This window comes from Molossus molossus, unplaced genomic scaffold, assembly GCF_014108415.1.
Source record: "Molossus molossus isolate mMolMol1 unplaced genomic scaffold, mMolMol1.p scaffold_m16_p_14, whole genome shotgun sequence".
NCBI lineage: Eukaryota > Metazoa > Chordata > Mammalia > Chiroptera > Molossidae > Molossus > Molossus molossus.
The window spans coordinates 52,265,762-52,281,013 of record NW_023425349.1 but is presented as its reverse complement, the minus strand read 5'-3'; the positions used below and the strand labels follow the sequence as shown (position 1 = coordinate 52,281,013).

The 15,252-nt window shown below is 45.6% G+C and overlaps 2 protein-coding genes across 2 annotated transcripts in view; one reads left to right on the top strand and one right to left on the bottom strand.

Moving 5' to 3' along the window:
• The window catches only part of PGM5 (phosphoglucomutase 5), a 170,738-nt gene extending 169,870 nt beyond the window's left edge, over positions 1-868 (top strand). Inside the window, exon 11 of the mRNA XM_036261088.1 lies at positions 647-868. Coding sequence (XP_036116981.1) covers positions 647-736 — 90 coding nt within the window. The 3' untranslated portion in view covers positions 737-868. The remainder of the gene's footprint in view (positions 1-646) is intronic.
• Positions 869-7,577: 6,709 nt separating this feature from the next.
• Positions 7,578-11,215, bottom strand: TMEM252 (transmembrane protein 252). The gene is made up of 2 exons (XM_036260293.1): positions 10,938-11,215; positions 7,578-7,815 (listed from the first exon to the last, which is right to left on the bottom strand). Exons 1-2 carry the CDS (start codon positions 11,213-11,215, stop codon positions 7,578-7,580), a joined length of 516 nt encoding a protein of 171 aa, XP_036116186.1.
• Between the last annotated feature and the right edge of the window lie 4,037 nt (positions 11,216-15,252).

Below are 15,252 nucleotides of genomic sequence, written 5' to 3'. Positions count from 1 at the left end.
GATCTTAGGATGGAGAACGAGTGTTTTTCCCAAGGTTCATGTGTGTGTGTGTGTGTGTGTTGGGGGGGGGGGTGTCCATGTTGGGGAGGGAGGACAGCAGAGGAAGTCTGGGGTTTTCTGAACTTCCTATTTCACAAAGCTCTGTTCGTGACATGCTCCAATGTGCTGGTAGTTGGGTTGTACAATTTCCTATCTTAGACAAATGTTTCTGGGAGTTGGATATGATTTGGAGATCATCTTCTTCCCCTACTCCCCTCACCCTGCCCACTCCAACCTCCTTGTATGAAAGAAGAAACCAAGCCCTGGCCAGTTAGAGCATTGGCCCTCGGACCAAAGGGTCTTGGGTTCAATCCCCAGCCCCGGTCAGGGTTGTGCAGGAGGCAACCAACTGATGTGTCTTTCTCTCTCCCTCCCTTCCACTGTGTGTGTGTGTGTGTGTGTGTGTGTGTGTATAAAATCAATAGAAAAATATCCTGAGGTGAGGATTAACAAAAAAAAAGAGGAAACTGAGGCCCAGAGAAGAGGTGTCCTACCCATGATGGTGCAGCCCAGAGTCACAAATGGGAATCAAATCTAGATGTTTTAGATCATAGTGGCCTCCTGAGACTGACTTGAGTTTTCAGAGACTCTCTTCCTCCTTTTCCAGGCAGTGCTGAGCCCTCTCATCGCCATCGCGCTGAAAATATCCCAGATTCACGAGAGAACCGGCCGGAGGGGTCCCACTGTCATAACCTGAAGGAAGAAACGGTCACTCGCTGGGCCCAAAGAGAGCGCTCCGCAGGAGACACATCACCCACGCCTTCTTGCTACCTGTTTGTGCCTCTTATGACTTTGAAAAAAAAAGCAAAAGATAATTTTCTGGTGGGGGTGGGGGGTGGTGGCGGGCTTCTGGGGGACAAAAATATCTGTTTTGTTTGGGTTTTGGTCAGTTCCTCCCAATGCAACAGGGTCTTCAGTTGTCTGTTAAAGCTGCACTATCATTTGTTCTCGATATTTTATCACACAAAGGAACTTCCCCTTTTGAGAAGGAATAAGTAAGTGGCTTAGGAAATTGTTAGTCATGACCTCTGGGCATCAGTGGTGCCCGGTGAGAAAAATCCGACGTGTAATGGAGAGGAGCCCAGTGCCGACCCTGAGCCGCAGGAGCCCCTGGGCAGACCAGAAGGCTCTCAGCGTGGAGGAGGATTCCGCTTTGCACCCAAGGCCAGCTTTTCCATTAGGGAATCTGTAGCTCTCCCAATAGCCCCCTCATGCCCACCAACCACCTGATGGGCACTTTTCCACCGTCCCATCTCCAAAGTCCCTGGCCACCTTCTCTCGCATCTCCTAAAGCTTTCTACACATCACAATGGCACGCTGTCAACAAAACATATCAAAGGGTGTTCTCTCTCATTTTGTAAATATTATTTTAGATATTGAGCTGGCTGCATTCCTTCTAGTCCAGCCATTCATTAGACAGGTGGGAGGTGGTTTCTTGGCAGGACCCTGCCAATGAACGCTTAACATTTTCCGGGCCCTCCCTTGATTTCCATCACCTAGGGTGATACCTGAGTTCATACTCATTCCTCCTGGGAAGACAAGATATCACCGTGTCTGCTATCTCTGACTTTCTCTCTGCTCTCTTATCTCCCAATTTTAACGCACTTGTTTGGACACAGTTCAGCTCTTGCTTTTAATGGCTGTAAAAGGAGACCATGAAATGCTGTAAAAGTAGGAAATGAAGTGGACGCCGGAAGAAAAATCTTACCGCTGGTACAGTTATGGGCCTGATGAGATGGAGGGCAGAGGGGGGAGACCCTGCTGGGAGGCAGAGGGTCACAACCGGCTTTCTCTGCCCAGGAAAAGGATATTGCAGCTCTAGCAGCCTCTGTCTGACTCAGCCAGGACACTGGGTGCACGGGACCTGTTTGCATATGTTTTGCTTCCTTGGGAACGACACTCTCACTTACCGTGTCATTTGCGTAGATGACGTGGTGTGCTTTGACTGGTAAGCAGTTTGTTCTTGCTGTAGTCAAGATTAGTGCAAGCAAGGAAACATTCCCAATAAGGTGTTTGTTTCTATTTTCTATCTATGCCTCTGTCAGAAACTTGCTAGGACATTTAGTATCCAATAAAAAAGAAACTCCTTATTTCAACCTTATGCAAAGACTGTGGAATTCTGCTTATTTGTCTGTTTTGCCATTTGAGGAACTCCAGCAGCGGTCACTGTGCTGATAAGTCTGCCTTTCAGAACACTAGCAAGGGCTGGTTTTCATTGTGACCTTGGGAATTTATTAAATACATGGGACAGAAAAGACGAGTTACTCAAAACTGCCTTTGGGAGTCAGCAGAAACTGAAACAACATTTAGTCTTTCATTGTATATATCTTCACTTCAAAATAATGGGAGGGGGGCTTTGACTCAGCATCTAAAGCCCTAGTTATGACAGTTCCTCAGCAGTGGGAGCCAGCTCACCTTACAGCTTTGGTTCTCGTGGTCCTGGAAGTGGAGGTCCCTACCCTCACCACTCGCCCTGTGGTGGGCAGCACAACTACATGCATTCTTAGGTGTGGCTGTAGCTAAGAAAATATTTATTTTTTCTCAAGTTGCTGAACTTTTATTCATCTCTAACTTTCAGTGTTCAAATGTCAATTAATCCTTATTTAAAAATTCTACTTCTGCCCTGGCCGGTTTGGCTCAGCCATTAGAGCATTGGCCTACGGGTTTGATTCCGGTCAAGGGCGCGTGCCCTGGTTGGGATTGTGTGGGAGGCAACCAATCGATGTGTCTGTCTGTCTGTCTGTCTGTCTTTCTCTCTCTCTCACACCCCCTCTCACTCTATTTGAAGATAAATGAAAAAATATCCTCGGGTGAGGATTAAAAAACAAAAAATTTGCCCTGGCCGGTTTTGCTCAGCTGTTAGAGCATCGGCCCGTGGACCAATGAGTTGTGGGTTTGATTCCAGTCAAGGGCACGCACCTCGGTTGCAATTTGTCCCCGGCCCTGGTTGGGGTTGTGCGGAATGCAGTCACTCGATGTGTCCCTTTCACGCTGATGTTTCTCGCTCTGTGTCTTCCTTTCTCTCCCTCCCACTTGGTCTGAACAAAAATGGAAAAGTATCCTCGGGTGAGGATAAAAAACAAAAAAACCCAAACAACAAAAAACTCTACTTCTTTATTTCTGTCCAGAGTCATGTGTGTCCAGCAGCCCAAATAGATATTCAGTGACTCAGCAAACACTGGTTGAACAACCCTATGCAGAATCCCCTCTTTGATGCAGCAAGGAGATGTGTAAAACATTATCCCTGCTCCTATGGGTTTGTAATTGGGAACAGGAGGCTGTGACAAAAATACACAAAAGAATCAGGTAGACATGAATGTTACAGTAGAGGCACCAGCAACGTACTGTGGAAATACATAGATTGACTCAGAGACAGCAGGACACTGGGTACTTGAGGGGTTTCCCCAAAGAGTAGAGTTTCCTGGGACCGGTAACCATCTGTGTAATTTCACCAGGGGTAACTGTAGCAAGAACAAAGACTAGGAATTGAGAGGTAGGAGGGCTGGAGAGCGGGCTTGCTTTGGGTCTAGTGAGAGGTTGGCCTGGAGGAGTGGGGTGAAGCAGACACAGCGTTATAAATATATCAGGCAGAGCAGATGCTTGGGCCCGCTATGGAAAGGAGCAGGTGCACAGCCACCTATTTTTACAGAGCTTCGTCTCCGCCAGGTGCCACAGGCAAGGCTGCAGTGGCTCCGGACACCTGTTCACATGCACATTGCCAAGGCATTATGTCTGCTTTACAGAGCACCCAGGCTCTCTGCTGAGCTATACATACGTGTGCTCTTGCCTGTCCTCGGAGAGGAGAAAGACAGGAAGTCGCTCTTCTGCTGTAATGTCCATTATGCTCTTAAAAATGGAGCTCCAGCCCTCAGTTTTTCTTAAGAATAAATGACTGAAGGAGTCCAAGAAGTTTGTGGGGACCACCGGAGACAATCATAGACATGGATAGAGGGTGGCAGTGTCAGGGCCACTCTTTTAATCAGCTAATATTGAGGGGTTCCCTCACAACACTGTGCCTCCAGAGCAGTGACAGCAACAATACACACAACCACCTAACAGTCAGACAACAACGCACAACACATACAACAACATATGCAACACATAAAACAACATACACAACAACATATACAGTCAGACAATGATATAACACAACATATACAACAACATATATGATACACAAAACAACAGATACAATACATAAAACAATACATACAGTATATACAGCAACCTACGCAACACATGCAACAACACGTACAATACATACAATGCTGTGGTTCCCACTCAGGCCAGGGTCACTACCCACACAGAGGGTGTTGGGGAATGTGTGTACATGCATCAGGGAGGTATTTAATGGGAGGGGACCAAGGATGCTAAATGTCCTGCCAGGTGTCAGTCCCCTAGAACAAAAAGTTGTTTTTCCCCATCCATGATTCTTGAGTTTATTGACTGACCTTGAAAGTGGGTAGGCAGCCATTATTAAAATGAGATCATTTATGAAATCTTACTGATCCGAGTGCAGCCTCCGTCCACAGTATCCATGGGAGAAACAGTGTGGCACGGTATTGCAGGCTGAAGGGATGGACATGACGTGGGGGCTTTCTGCACAGAAAGCCTCAGACTGATGACCATGGTGGCACCTCAGGCTGACAGCTGGCTGCACCGAGCCAGTGTTCTCTGCAGAGAATATAGGCAGTGACAGGCAGAATGGTGTGGGACTTCCCCTGGCCAGTCGCGCGTCAGTGTAAGGCATGGATTCTCTTTGGTGGCAATATCCATGAGCCACGGCAGGTCTGGGGAATTTGACAAGTACCTGGGGGAACTGGTAGTAACATAACAGATGGCTCCACTTTATTGCTTGGTCATACGCTTGGTATTCTCAGAACACACGGACACTGATACCCCAGCCACCTGCCTTGAGGACATTTCCATTCCTGAGTGGAGAAGGGCCTGAGAAATCGCGCACCTTTGGAAATGATGTAACTGCCAGTAAATCAGTCTTTGGCCCTTCAGCAGTTACAAACAGCAAGAGGTTATCGGAGGCGTCAGAGCTTAGCAGGATGCCTGCTCCGCTCCAACCCGCCAGAGTCCTCATCGGCGTTCGCGACGCCTGCAGTTGACAGCACACTTGGTATGTGAATCAGCCCAAGTTGTCATGGAACATTATAGAATCCAATGGAGATAGGCATTATAAATCCATGTCTTTATCACATTTCCATGCCTTTTAGCACCTAGTCTGTGCCCTGCAAAATAGGTGAGCTGGGGAGATAGCTCGCCAGACACCGTGTTTAAATAGAATCCTGAAGGATTGTCAGTTAAAGGACTTGAGAGATTTTGAGTGGAGGGTTTAAAAATACCCACACTACATCTCAGATATGCAAAAGATGCAAACTATTCTCTAACTGACCTGATCTTTCTCACCTTCGGGGGTCAGGGGGTACTTAAACTTGCTATTCAGAGAGATGTTATAAGATTAAGAGACTGGAGAGCCTTCACCCTGAACGTAGCCCTCCCGCTTTGACATGTGAGCCCACCATTCACAACCGAGAAGAGGGAAGAGGCAAAGACACTCCGCTCGGAGGTTTGCCTCTTGTCCACCTTCTCAGTCTAAATGCCCTCCCTGTCATTCACGGATCAGGGTACTCAGCTCATCACCATTAGTTTCATCATAAATGTATGGTGGAAGAGGGGATACAGTGTCTACTTCCTCCAAGTGAAGCCTCCAGGGGTGGCCACTGAGTTCTTGTTAACCACACAGGACACTTTTTTCTGACTCACCCAGTGGATTTTCATTGCTGGGCCTTTCGGAGGTAGGCTTTGTTTGGGGTAATATCCATGTTCTTGATACTTGCTTCAGAGTACATATGTTTTTATTTTTTAAGGCAATAGGTGTTTAGTAGCATTTCTTTTCAAAAAGCATCTGGCTGATTTTCTGAATCAACAGTTTTTCTTCAGTAATATTTGGTTTTGCAAAGACATTAACTCATTTGGATGCTGGGTCAGTTCTACACAGTGAATGAAATTTTGACTTATGTTCCTCTATTGATGCATTTTCTGATACAAAACAGTGGCAAAAAAAAGGGAAAATTTAAGTACAAAATTTATTACAGTAAGAAGATTAAAACAATTTTCTTATGTAAACCAAAATTAACATTTGTTTCACATGTCCACCAGTGGTTGGAAAAAACATCCATTACAAATGCAAACTCTGGATGAAAGCCCAGTGATAGAGCTTGTTCAGTCAGTGACTGTGCTCAGAGCCCAGGGACAATTTCAGGATCACCGTCTCGGTAGAGGGATAGAAAGAGAAGAGAAGAGAGGCATAATAAATTACATTGCTAATAAATGATCACCTTCCTGTTTGACAACCTGCATATCCAGTTATGCCCTTGATGTCAAGAACTCAAATCACAGCCCTGGCCGGTTTGGCTCAGCGGTTGGAACGTCGGCCTGCAGACCAGAGATTCCCAGGTTCGGTTCCTGCTGGGAGCATGTACCAAAATAAAGAAAGAATTCAAATCACAGATGCCCAAATTCATGTTTCATGTAAAGGAACCAGGATCTCCTTTTATGTAGCTTCCTGTGTATTTTTCAGGACATGCTTAATCTGTGCACTCAGCAATAACAGGAAGAGAGGGCCAAGGGCCCATCCCATCTCAGTGACCTCTTCCTCCTTGAAAGATCTTCATCCTTCTCATCACTGTCCAAAGCCCCTCCCTGGCCCACTCACTAATGGCTGCCTGTGACCACTAGGAATTATCTTTCGTCATCAGTATAATGATCAGGTGAAAGAAAACGGTATCAAGAGGTAAGGGCCAACTTCCTGGGTAGAAAACCTGGAGGCCTTATTTACATTTTAAAAGAGAATCCAGCAGATGAACCCTAAAGCAACCTCTGCTGCTTTCCCAAGGACTTTAACATACTGGCTTCACTTCCTGAAGTGGGGAAGAAACTCTAACATCCCTGTGAGGACGAAAGTAAGACGGGGCTAACCTAGCACAAAAGTTGGAAAAAATACATCTCCCATACCCCTCTGTGGACCCTCCTTCATCCTCCTGGAAATAACTGTATGTCACTGGAAAGGTTTCTTAACATCTCAGCCTCAGTTTATGCATCTGTAAAATGGGAATAACCATCGTACCCATCTCTGAAGGTAATAATGAAGGCTAAATAAAAAGCACAGAAAGTTCAAAGCACAGAGCCTGCCATATAGAAAATATTTCATAATTGTTAGATATTAATCCCAGCATAAATTCTTCATTTAATAGAGGAGGAAACTGAGGCCCAGAGAGATGAAGGTTCTTGTCCAAGCTCTAAGCATCAGGCTGCGTGTCTTTCCACCACTCCATATCCAACTTGTCCTCTTGTAGTAAAACAAAGTACAATGAAGCTGACAACGTTTCTTAGAGACTCTAGATCCCCTCGGGGAGCTCTTGCTCGGGGTTGCTGATGTGGCCTTTCCCCCCACAGCCCCTTGTCTGCTTTTATTTTTAGCAGCCGTGTCCGTGAGGAGTTCTGTGTGCCGGAGGGCTTGCCCTGCTTCAGCACTCTCGGCTTTGCCCCTGGGCATCCTGCGATGGTGTTGCTGCTGCTGCCCTGGCCACGACAGACTCGTCATAGGATGGCGGTGCCTCTGGGTGGGCATCATTTTCACCCTCTAATTCAAGGTCCATCTCTGTGTACAGAGGTGGAGGAATGTCCAAGGCCTCTCCCTCTGCAGGACAGGTTTGCTTTTCAGCATCAAGACTTTCTTCATAAGCAGGAGGGTAAAAATCTGGCCTGGGGGACAAAAATGCCACAAACATGCATATGTTATTTAAGCGGTTCGCGCCAAAGAGGCATATGTCTGCCTCTCTCAGATCACACTGTGTGAAGTTAAACTGTTAAGAAACATTGATTTTGAAACAGATGTATTTCTTCCCTGGCATCACCAGTTCTTGCAAATGTGTCCCTCTTCCAGCAGAGCCTCTTCATCAGCCGTAAGATGTGGGTCTCTATAGTCATACTTTCCCAGCGGGTTATTTCAAGCTATCCTCCCTCTCTTACTCATTGCAACCAGGGCCTTTCAGTGTGAGAGCCTTAAGGGTGGGGGACATGGGCCTCGACTGTGGAACTTCTCTACCCAAGTATTCAGTCCATTCACATCCTTGTCTTCATTCAGACACATCATCTTCTACTCAGTTACACTCACTGTCTCCGGTTCTCACAGCCAACAAACTAATGAATGAAAACCAGCTCCATGCAGTTCCCTGAATTATATCGGATACTCATCTCTTTCCCATCACTCAAGTCTCGGCAGCTAGCTACACACACACGCGCGCGTGCACAACTCATTTCCCAAGCTATTTCAACTGAGAACTTAATTTCAGTTACAGCTTTTTCCATACCATTAGGCCAATGACTAACAGAGCCATTCATGCCGGAGCTGGTAACCTTGCCCAGTGTCGCTAATTGCTAAATCCTCCTGGCTTCTCCATCATGAATGGGATAGGGGGTGGCATGTAGGTGAGGAAGAGGGAGGGTGAGCTTAGTTGTGTATTTATAGAGTGAATTCTTCCAGTGCCTACAGGGAGTGTTTGTGATGTGTAACCACAACAGAACAGGACTTCCAGTTGTAGTCACAGCTCCCTTCTAAATGTGACCAGGCCCGAAGCCAAATGGCTGACGCTGCCATCTACAGTACAGCCCGAATCTCAGCCTTCATCAGATTAGCCAAGGCTGTGTCGTGGGGCATGTGTGTAAGACATGGAAGACGGAAAGCTGAGCTGTCCCCTAAAGTAGCTGAGAGGCTCCAGGATGACCGCTGCCTGCCCCCCAAGTCCCATTCACCTGTCCCAGTCCTCCCCCCAGAGCAGTTCTCCTTCCCAGTGTCCTGAATGCTGCCATTGCAGACCCACTTAACCTGGGTACCCATTTTGAATGCAAATGCTTCTGAGAAATGTAACTTTCCATTGACCAACTTGCTAGCCATTTTGAGTGAACTGGGCATCAATTAGATGCAGCAGGAAGAGGCAGTAAATGGGGGCGTCGTGATGTCCACAATTTACCTAAAAGCATTTCTGCACAAACAGTGCGATGTTATACATATGTTAGTAGATTTAGGCTACACCCAAAAGGTAATCAGTTACTCTTGTCAGGAATTCATACTCTGGAGACAATTATCTAACATTTATACAAAGTAAAATCAGCACTCTAGAAGCATCTTCTGCAATCACTTCAGTTATCTTAGTTTTTTTTTAATCAAATCCAGAGTCCTTGTTAGGAAGTATAATAAACATTGGAAATGGGTTTTGATTATTATAATTAGTATAATTAATTAGCATAATAATGTCAAAAATCAAGTCATAGGTAAATGACTTTTATTCAAAATATACGGAATAGCTGAAGTATTTTAGATGAAGAGGGTAAAAGAATTTATGGAGTCTTGCAGCCTGAACCTTAAGGATGATGCCTGACATTTTACCCCTAAATAGTCCTGTGTTCAGCCAAGAATTAGGAGGTTTTTGGTTGTCTGATACTAATCATAGGTTAACCAAAATATTCTAGTGTGGTAAAATATACATAACATAAAATCTACCACATTAGCAAAGTGCACAGTTCGGTGACACTAAGCACGTTCACATTGTTGTGCAACCATCACCCCTGTTCATCTCCCAAACAGAAACCCTGAGCCCCACCTCCTGCCTCCTGCCCTGAAACCACTGTTCTACTTTCTGTGCATGAATCTGACTGCGCTGGGTGCCTCATATAAGTAGAATCATATACATTTGTCTTTGTGTGTCTGGTTTATTTCACCTAGCATAATGTCTTCAAGGTTCATCCATATTGCAGCCTGCATCAAACTCCCTTACTTCTTAAGGCGGAAAACACTCCACTGTGTGTACACAGCACACGCTGCTGATCCACTTGCTCACTGACGGGCTAGGCTGTTTCTACCTTCCGGCCAGTGTAAACAATGCCGCTAGGAATGTGGTGCACAAATGTCTGTGCAGGTCCCTGCTTTCAGTCTGCATAACCAGAAGTGGAACTGCTGGATCAAACAGTAGTTCTGTGTTTAATATTCTGAGGAACCTCATTTTCCACAGTGGCTGCACCAATTTACATTTCTACCAGCAGTGCACTAGGTTTCCGATCTCTCCACACCCTTGTCAACAGTTGTGTTGTTGTGGTGGTGTTATAACAGCTATCCTAATGTGGCAAGGTTAACCGGATATTATTGATTTGCCTCAAATGAATCTCTCATGCAAGTTATGCTCACAATACCTAAAAGTCCCCCACTAAGCTGGGACTTCACTGAGTTCATAAAGAGGTTGAAGGACTGACTTTATGCCTGCTTGCTCATTTGCTGTGGGGCAGAATTAGGTCTGGACTTGCTTTTCTTATAACTGGTAGCCAGGTTATGGGGAATAACTAACCACCATCCTCTAAGGACAGCTCCTGTGATATAACAAAAGAACCTTAGAGTTGGGCCTCTTAAATTGGCTTAGGTGGCCAGTGGTTGAGTGTTGACCCATGCACCAAGTGTCGCTGGTTCAATTCCTGGTCAGAGCACATTGCTGTTCTCTCTCATCGATGTTTCTTTCTCTCCCTCTCCCTTCCTCTCCCTCTAACATCAATAAAGAAAAAATATATTTTTAATTGGCTTACGTGGGTTTTTGATGTGTGTGTGGTGGGAGGGGGGTCTCTGAGATAAATTCCCTTTACTTCCTGATTTTCCCCAGAGGCAGCACATATTTCTAATAACTAACCCAGAGCAATTCCCTGACGATCAAGCTTCTGTTCTAGACATACAGCCCCGTGAGACATGGAAGTTGTCCCACAATGGATCAGAAGTCATTCAGCTTTTCCAGAACTCAGCCCCATCTTAGCCCCCATCAGTCCTCTGGCTGCGCGGCACATACCTGTCCACTGTGGCCAGGGCCGTGGCCCCATGAACAAGGTGTGATCTGAGCACATGGCTGAACAGCCCTTTGTTTTCGCTTGCCTGGCGGTAGGTGCTCCAGAAAATACCACTCACAAGGATCACAAATCCCAGAGGCAGAAGCAAATAGGCCAAGATCAGGTTCCTCTGACAGCCGAACGTGGAGCCTGAGGAGATGAAGAAGGCCCCCAGGCAGATTATCAGGAAGCCTGTCGGGGGGGCAAGGGCACAGAGAGCGGCTCCGGTTCTGTTCCGCATCCCTGCTCCTTTGGAAGCCGGCTCCCTGACCCTGCCACTCCCCTGCTTCCCTCGCTCAGAGAGAACGCTCTCATTAGCCAGCTCGTAGCTTTATACACTCTGGGACCAATTGGCCTTTGGACAACTAAATGAAGCAGGCACTTAGAAGCTATTCATTAACCATTGAAAGTACCTATAATATTGTTGGAGGATTAACCTGAAAACACAGCGTTGTGAACTATAGAAAGGAGTGGTGTTTCATAGCTGTCTTGTTCTTCTGAGCTGGACAGGACCCTCTGCTGACCCCAGTTATTGGAAGGGAGGTCTCCCATCCTTTGATTGAAAAAGCACTGGTGTCTTAATGCTCACCGGGCGTAATTCCCCACGGATGTTAGCGAAATTAGCATTCCTCGATGAACTATCTTCTTTGTGGTTTGGTGGGAAGTCCTTCCCTGATTTCTTCCTTTTTTTACTCTGTACCAAAAAGATTTTTCTTAAGGCTCTTACCATGTTTGTCTTGCCTCTCTCAATGAATCTTCCTTTACTGCTTTCGCACTATGATATTGAAAAAATTCCAAGAGAAAAGCCCACAGGGTGAACTCCCTGATTCCTTCTCTATTGACAAGAAAGATGAGCATCAGCAGGAGGGGGAAAGAGAGTGATAGAGAGAAGAAGTTTAACAGACAGAGCTTTGGGAGTTTGGGAGGATTTCTGGGGATAGTTGTAAAAGGTGATAATCTGGTGACTTCTGCTCTGATTCTGGTTTTATGTCTTCCCCATTGTTTGTGCCCAAATGCTGTGATCCTAGGGTCATAGAACACAGAGGTGTTCTATAAAAATGTTTTGCTCATTGCTCAACCACTGGCCATCATTCTTGGCTTACTAGAAATGTTTGGACCAGATCCTACCCTTCCTGCTCTAAAAAAAGGCCCCAGGCATTTAGTAAAAGAGTTTTCCCTAAAGTGTGTAGCATGTTACCACCTCCATACAAAACAAATAAATGCATGTGGGAAGCACTGCCTATTCAATCCCCACCCTCCCTCACACTCATTTTAGGGGTTCACAGAACATACTAACATATTAAAGGCTCTGAAAAAGTTCTGCAATCTTCATCCTCTCATAAAATGTATATTAAATAAAATCTGTTTTGGTAGATGCTGCTAAAAAATGTTCTCTGTCTCTCTCCCACACCATTGCACTATGTAGTGTTGTCTCAAACAATCTTTTTAGAAGCAGCCTTCTCTTTTGTCCAGACTTTGTTTCTTCCACCTTGACTGTCTTTAGTTGCAGACACCCTATTTCATATCTGGTTCATGTCCTAATTCTTTCTTTTTTCACTTGATGCTTGTCCCTACCAAAAGTCTGCTGCCCAGAGGATCTCTGGGTCACTTCCGTCCAGAGAGATTATCTTCAGTTCCTCTTTGCTATTCCTCTACCTACTATTTCATTACCATTATTTTTCATTTACTGTCCCAGTGGAAAAGCAGTTTTTTGCACAGTAATCACACGTATAACTTCTAGCCTCATACCCACCATCTCCTCAGCTTCTAGTTATAAGTTAAGAGAGAGAGAGAAAAAGACACAAGATCAAAAATGCTAAATGTCCCCATTTTATCTCCTAACTTCTACCTTTATTAGCTTCGATCCTTACCCTGAACTACTTTCACCTTCTAGTCTTGCTATTATCCTTGAAATCTTAAAACAACTCTTTCTCCTTCCTTCCCCAATTGCTCTTGAGGTCGGCAGATTTCTAAAACGACCCGCAGTGATCCGTGTCCTTCTGAGTGTGGGCTGGATGTAGAGACTTGATTCTAACCAATGGAACATGGCAAAGGTGATGGAATGGATGTCACTTCCATGAGTAGGTTACATAGGGTTGTGACTTCCGTCTTGCTGGCACTGTCTCCTTGCCCTCATCGTTTGCACCCTGTGAGGAAGGAAGCTGCCATATCGGAGAGGCCCATAAGACAAGGAACTGAGGGCAGCTTCTGGCCAATGGTCAGTGAAGACGTGAGGCCCTCAGTCCATGAGCCAGTGAGGAACTGCATCCGGACAATGACCATGTGGTTCTTGAATTAAATCCTTGAGGTAACTGTAACTTAAGCAACACTGTGACTGAGAGACCTTGAAGCCAAGGACTCGGCTAGGTCTTGCCCAGATTCCTAACACACAGAGACTGTGAGAAGGGAAGTGTGTGTTGTTTTAAGCTGCTAAGTTTTGTGGTGATTTGTTAGGCAGCAGAATTAACTAATACAGTTCTTCAGAACTCGGAAACCAGAAGAGACAGTCAATATTAAATGTTAACACAGTACCTGGCACATAGCAAATGCCCTAAGTTAACTGTCATCGCCCTCACCGTTATTGTTATTATTACTGTTGTAATTTTCAAACTCTGGGAAAGACTCAGGATTCCCAGTGGTAAGGTCTGCGCTAGGAGTTGGATCCCCAGAACAGGAATATGTAGGTTGGGCCCTGGGATATTATTAAGTATAGAGGAAGGAGGGACAGCAGTTCCCATGAGAACTGCCCACCCACAGGGTTGGGCTTCTTTGTTTTAGACCAAAACTGGAGGCGAGGGGTGAATCAGACTGAGCGTGTAGATAGGTCAGGCCTAGTTCCTGTGATCACACGGATATTTGAGCAAGGACGTCTCTCTGTACTTCCCCTCCTCCCGTTTCAGTAAAGGATAAATAGCGCCTCGTAGTTTGTCAGAGAGGTTCTTCATCTCCATGTCCTGTAAGGAGGGTCCTGTCACCCAGAGCAGTGTGTTTCTGTTGTGGTTGGTTTTTTGTTTGTTTGTTTGTTTTGGTGAGACATGGGGTAGGAAAGGGCAAGGTCAGCAGATGGCAGGAAGATGACAGGAGTAGTGACTTTACATAAACCCCTGGGCTCAGAATTTTGAAGAATTTGTCTTGAATGAGGTGATAGATCAAGGAGAACTATAGAAGAATCTGTAGTATATGAAGAGGGCAGATGAGAAACGGGAAAAGAATCAATAAAAGGAAGACAAACAATCCAATTAAGAAATGGGCAAAGGACCTGAACAGACACTTTTCCAAAGAGGACGAACGGGTGGCCAGTAGATATATGAAAAAATGCAACATCACTAATCATCAGAGAGATGCAAATTAAAATGACAATGAGGGATCACCTTATACCTGCCGGAGTGGCCGCCATCAAGAAATCAAAAAACAATACGTGCTAGAGAGGGTGTGGAGAAAAAGATACCCCAGCACACTGCTGGTGGGAATGCAGACTGGTGCAGCCACTGTGGAAAACAGTATGGAGTCTCCTCAAAAAATTAAAAATGGAACTGCCATTTGACCCAGTGATCCCACTTCTAGGAATATATCCTAAGAATCCCCAAACACCAATCAGAAAGTGTAAGGAATCGGGGCGCCGCCGAAAAACAGAGAAGAGACTGGAGAGCCAATCAGCCGAATAAACAGGGATCAGGCTTTATTGGGTACACTCCGGGCGGGTTCACAGACTCCGGGGGTCGAGTCCTAGAAGCCGCGCCCGATGCTGGGGTTTGTGGTGTTTATATCTGCCCGTTGCAGCTGGGATTTTTCTGTTAGGGTTTGACCTTGCGGGGCTATGCATGGAGCCTCCGGAATGTGAGTCGATAAGCGCAGGATGGGAGTTAGTCTACAAGCCCGGGTCAGGCTGTTCCCGGAACAGGGTGGGAGTCTAGGCTGAGCAAGCGAGACAATGGTCGAGCAGTTTGCTTGCCAGTCCCCAGACTATCGGACATTAAGAATATATGCACCCCTACATCCATAGCAGCACTATGAACAATAGCTAAGATCTGGAAACAGCTCAAATGCCCATCAGTAGAGGAGTGGATAAAAAAGCTGTGGTACATTTACCCAATGGAATACTATGCAGCTATAAAAAATAATGAACTTTTACCCTTTGGGACAGAATGGAGGGACCTAGAGAATATTATGCTAAGAAAAATAAACCAAACAAGAAAAGACAAATATCACATGATCTCACTTATCTGTGGGATCTGATGAACAAAATAGGTCCAAAGACAGGGAAGCATGGAACAAACT

Excerpts from the sequence above, each read along its gene's own strand:
- TMEM252 (XM_036260293.1), bottom strand. The coding sequence starts at position 11,215 with ATGCGGAACAGAACCGGAGCCGCTCTCTGTGCCCTTGCCCCCCCGACA. Across the intron at positions 7,816-10,937 it reads GCCCTGGCCACAGTGGACAG|GCCAGATTTTTACCCTCCTG; the intron begins GTATGTGCCGCG and ends TTTGTCCCCCAG.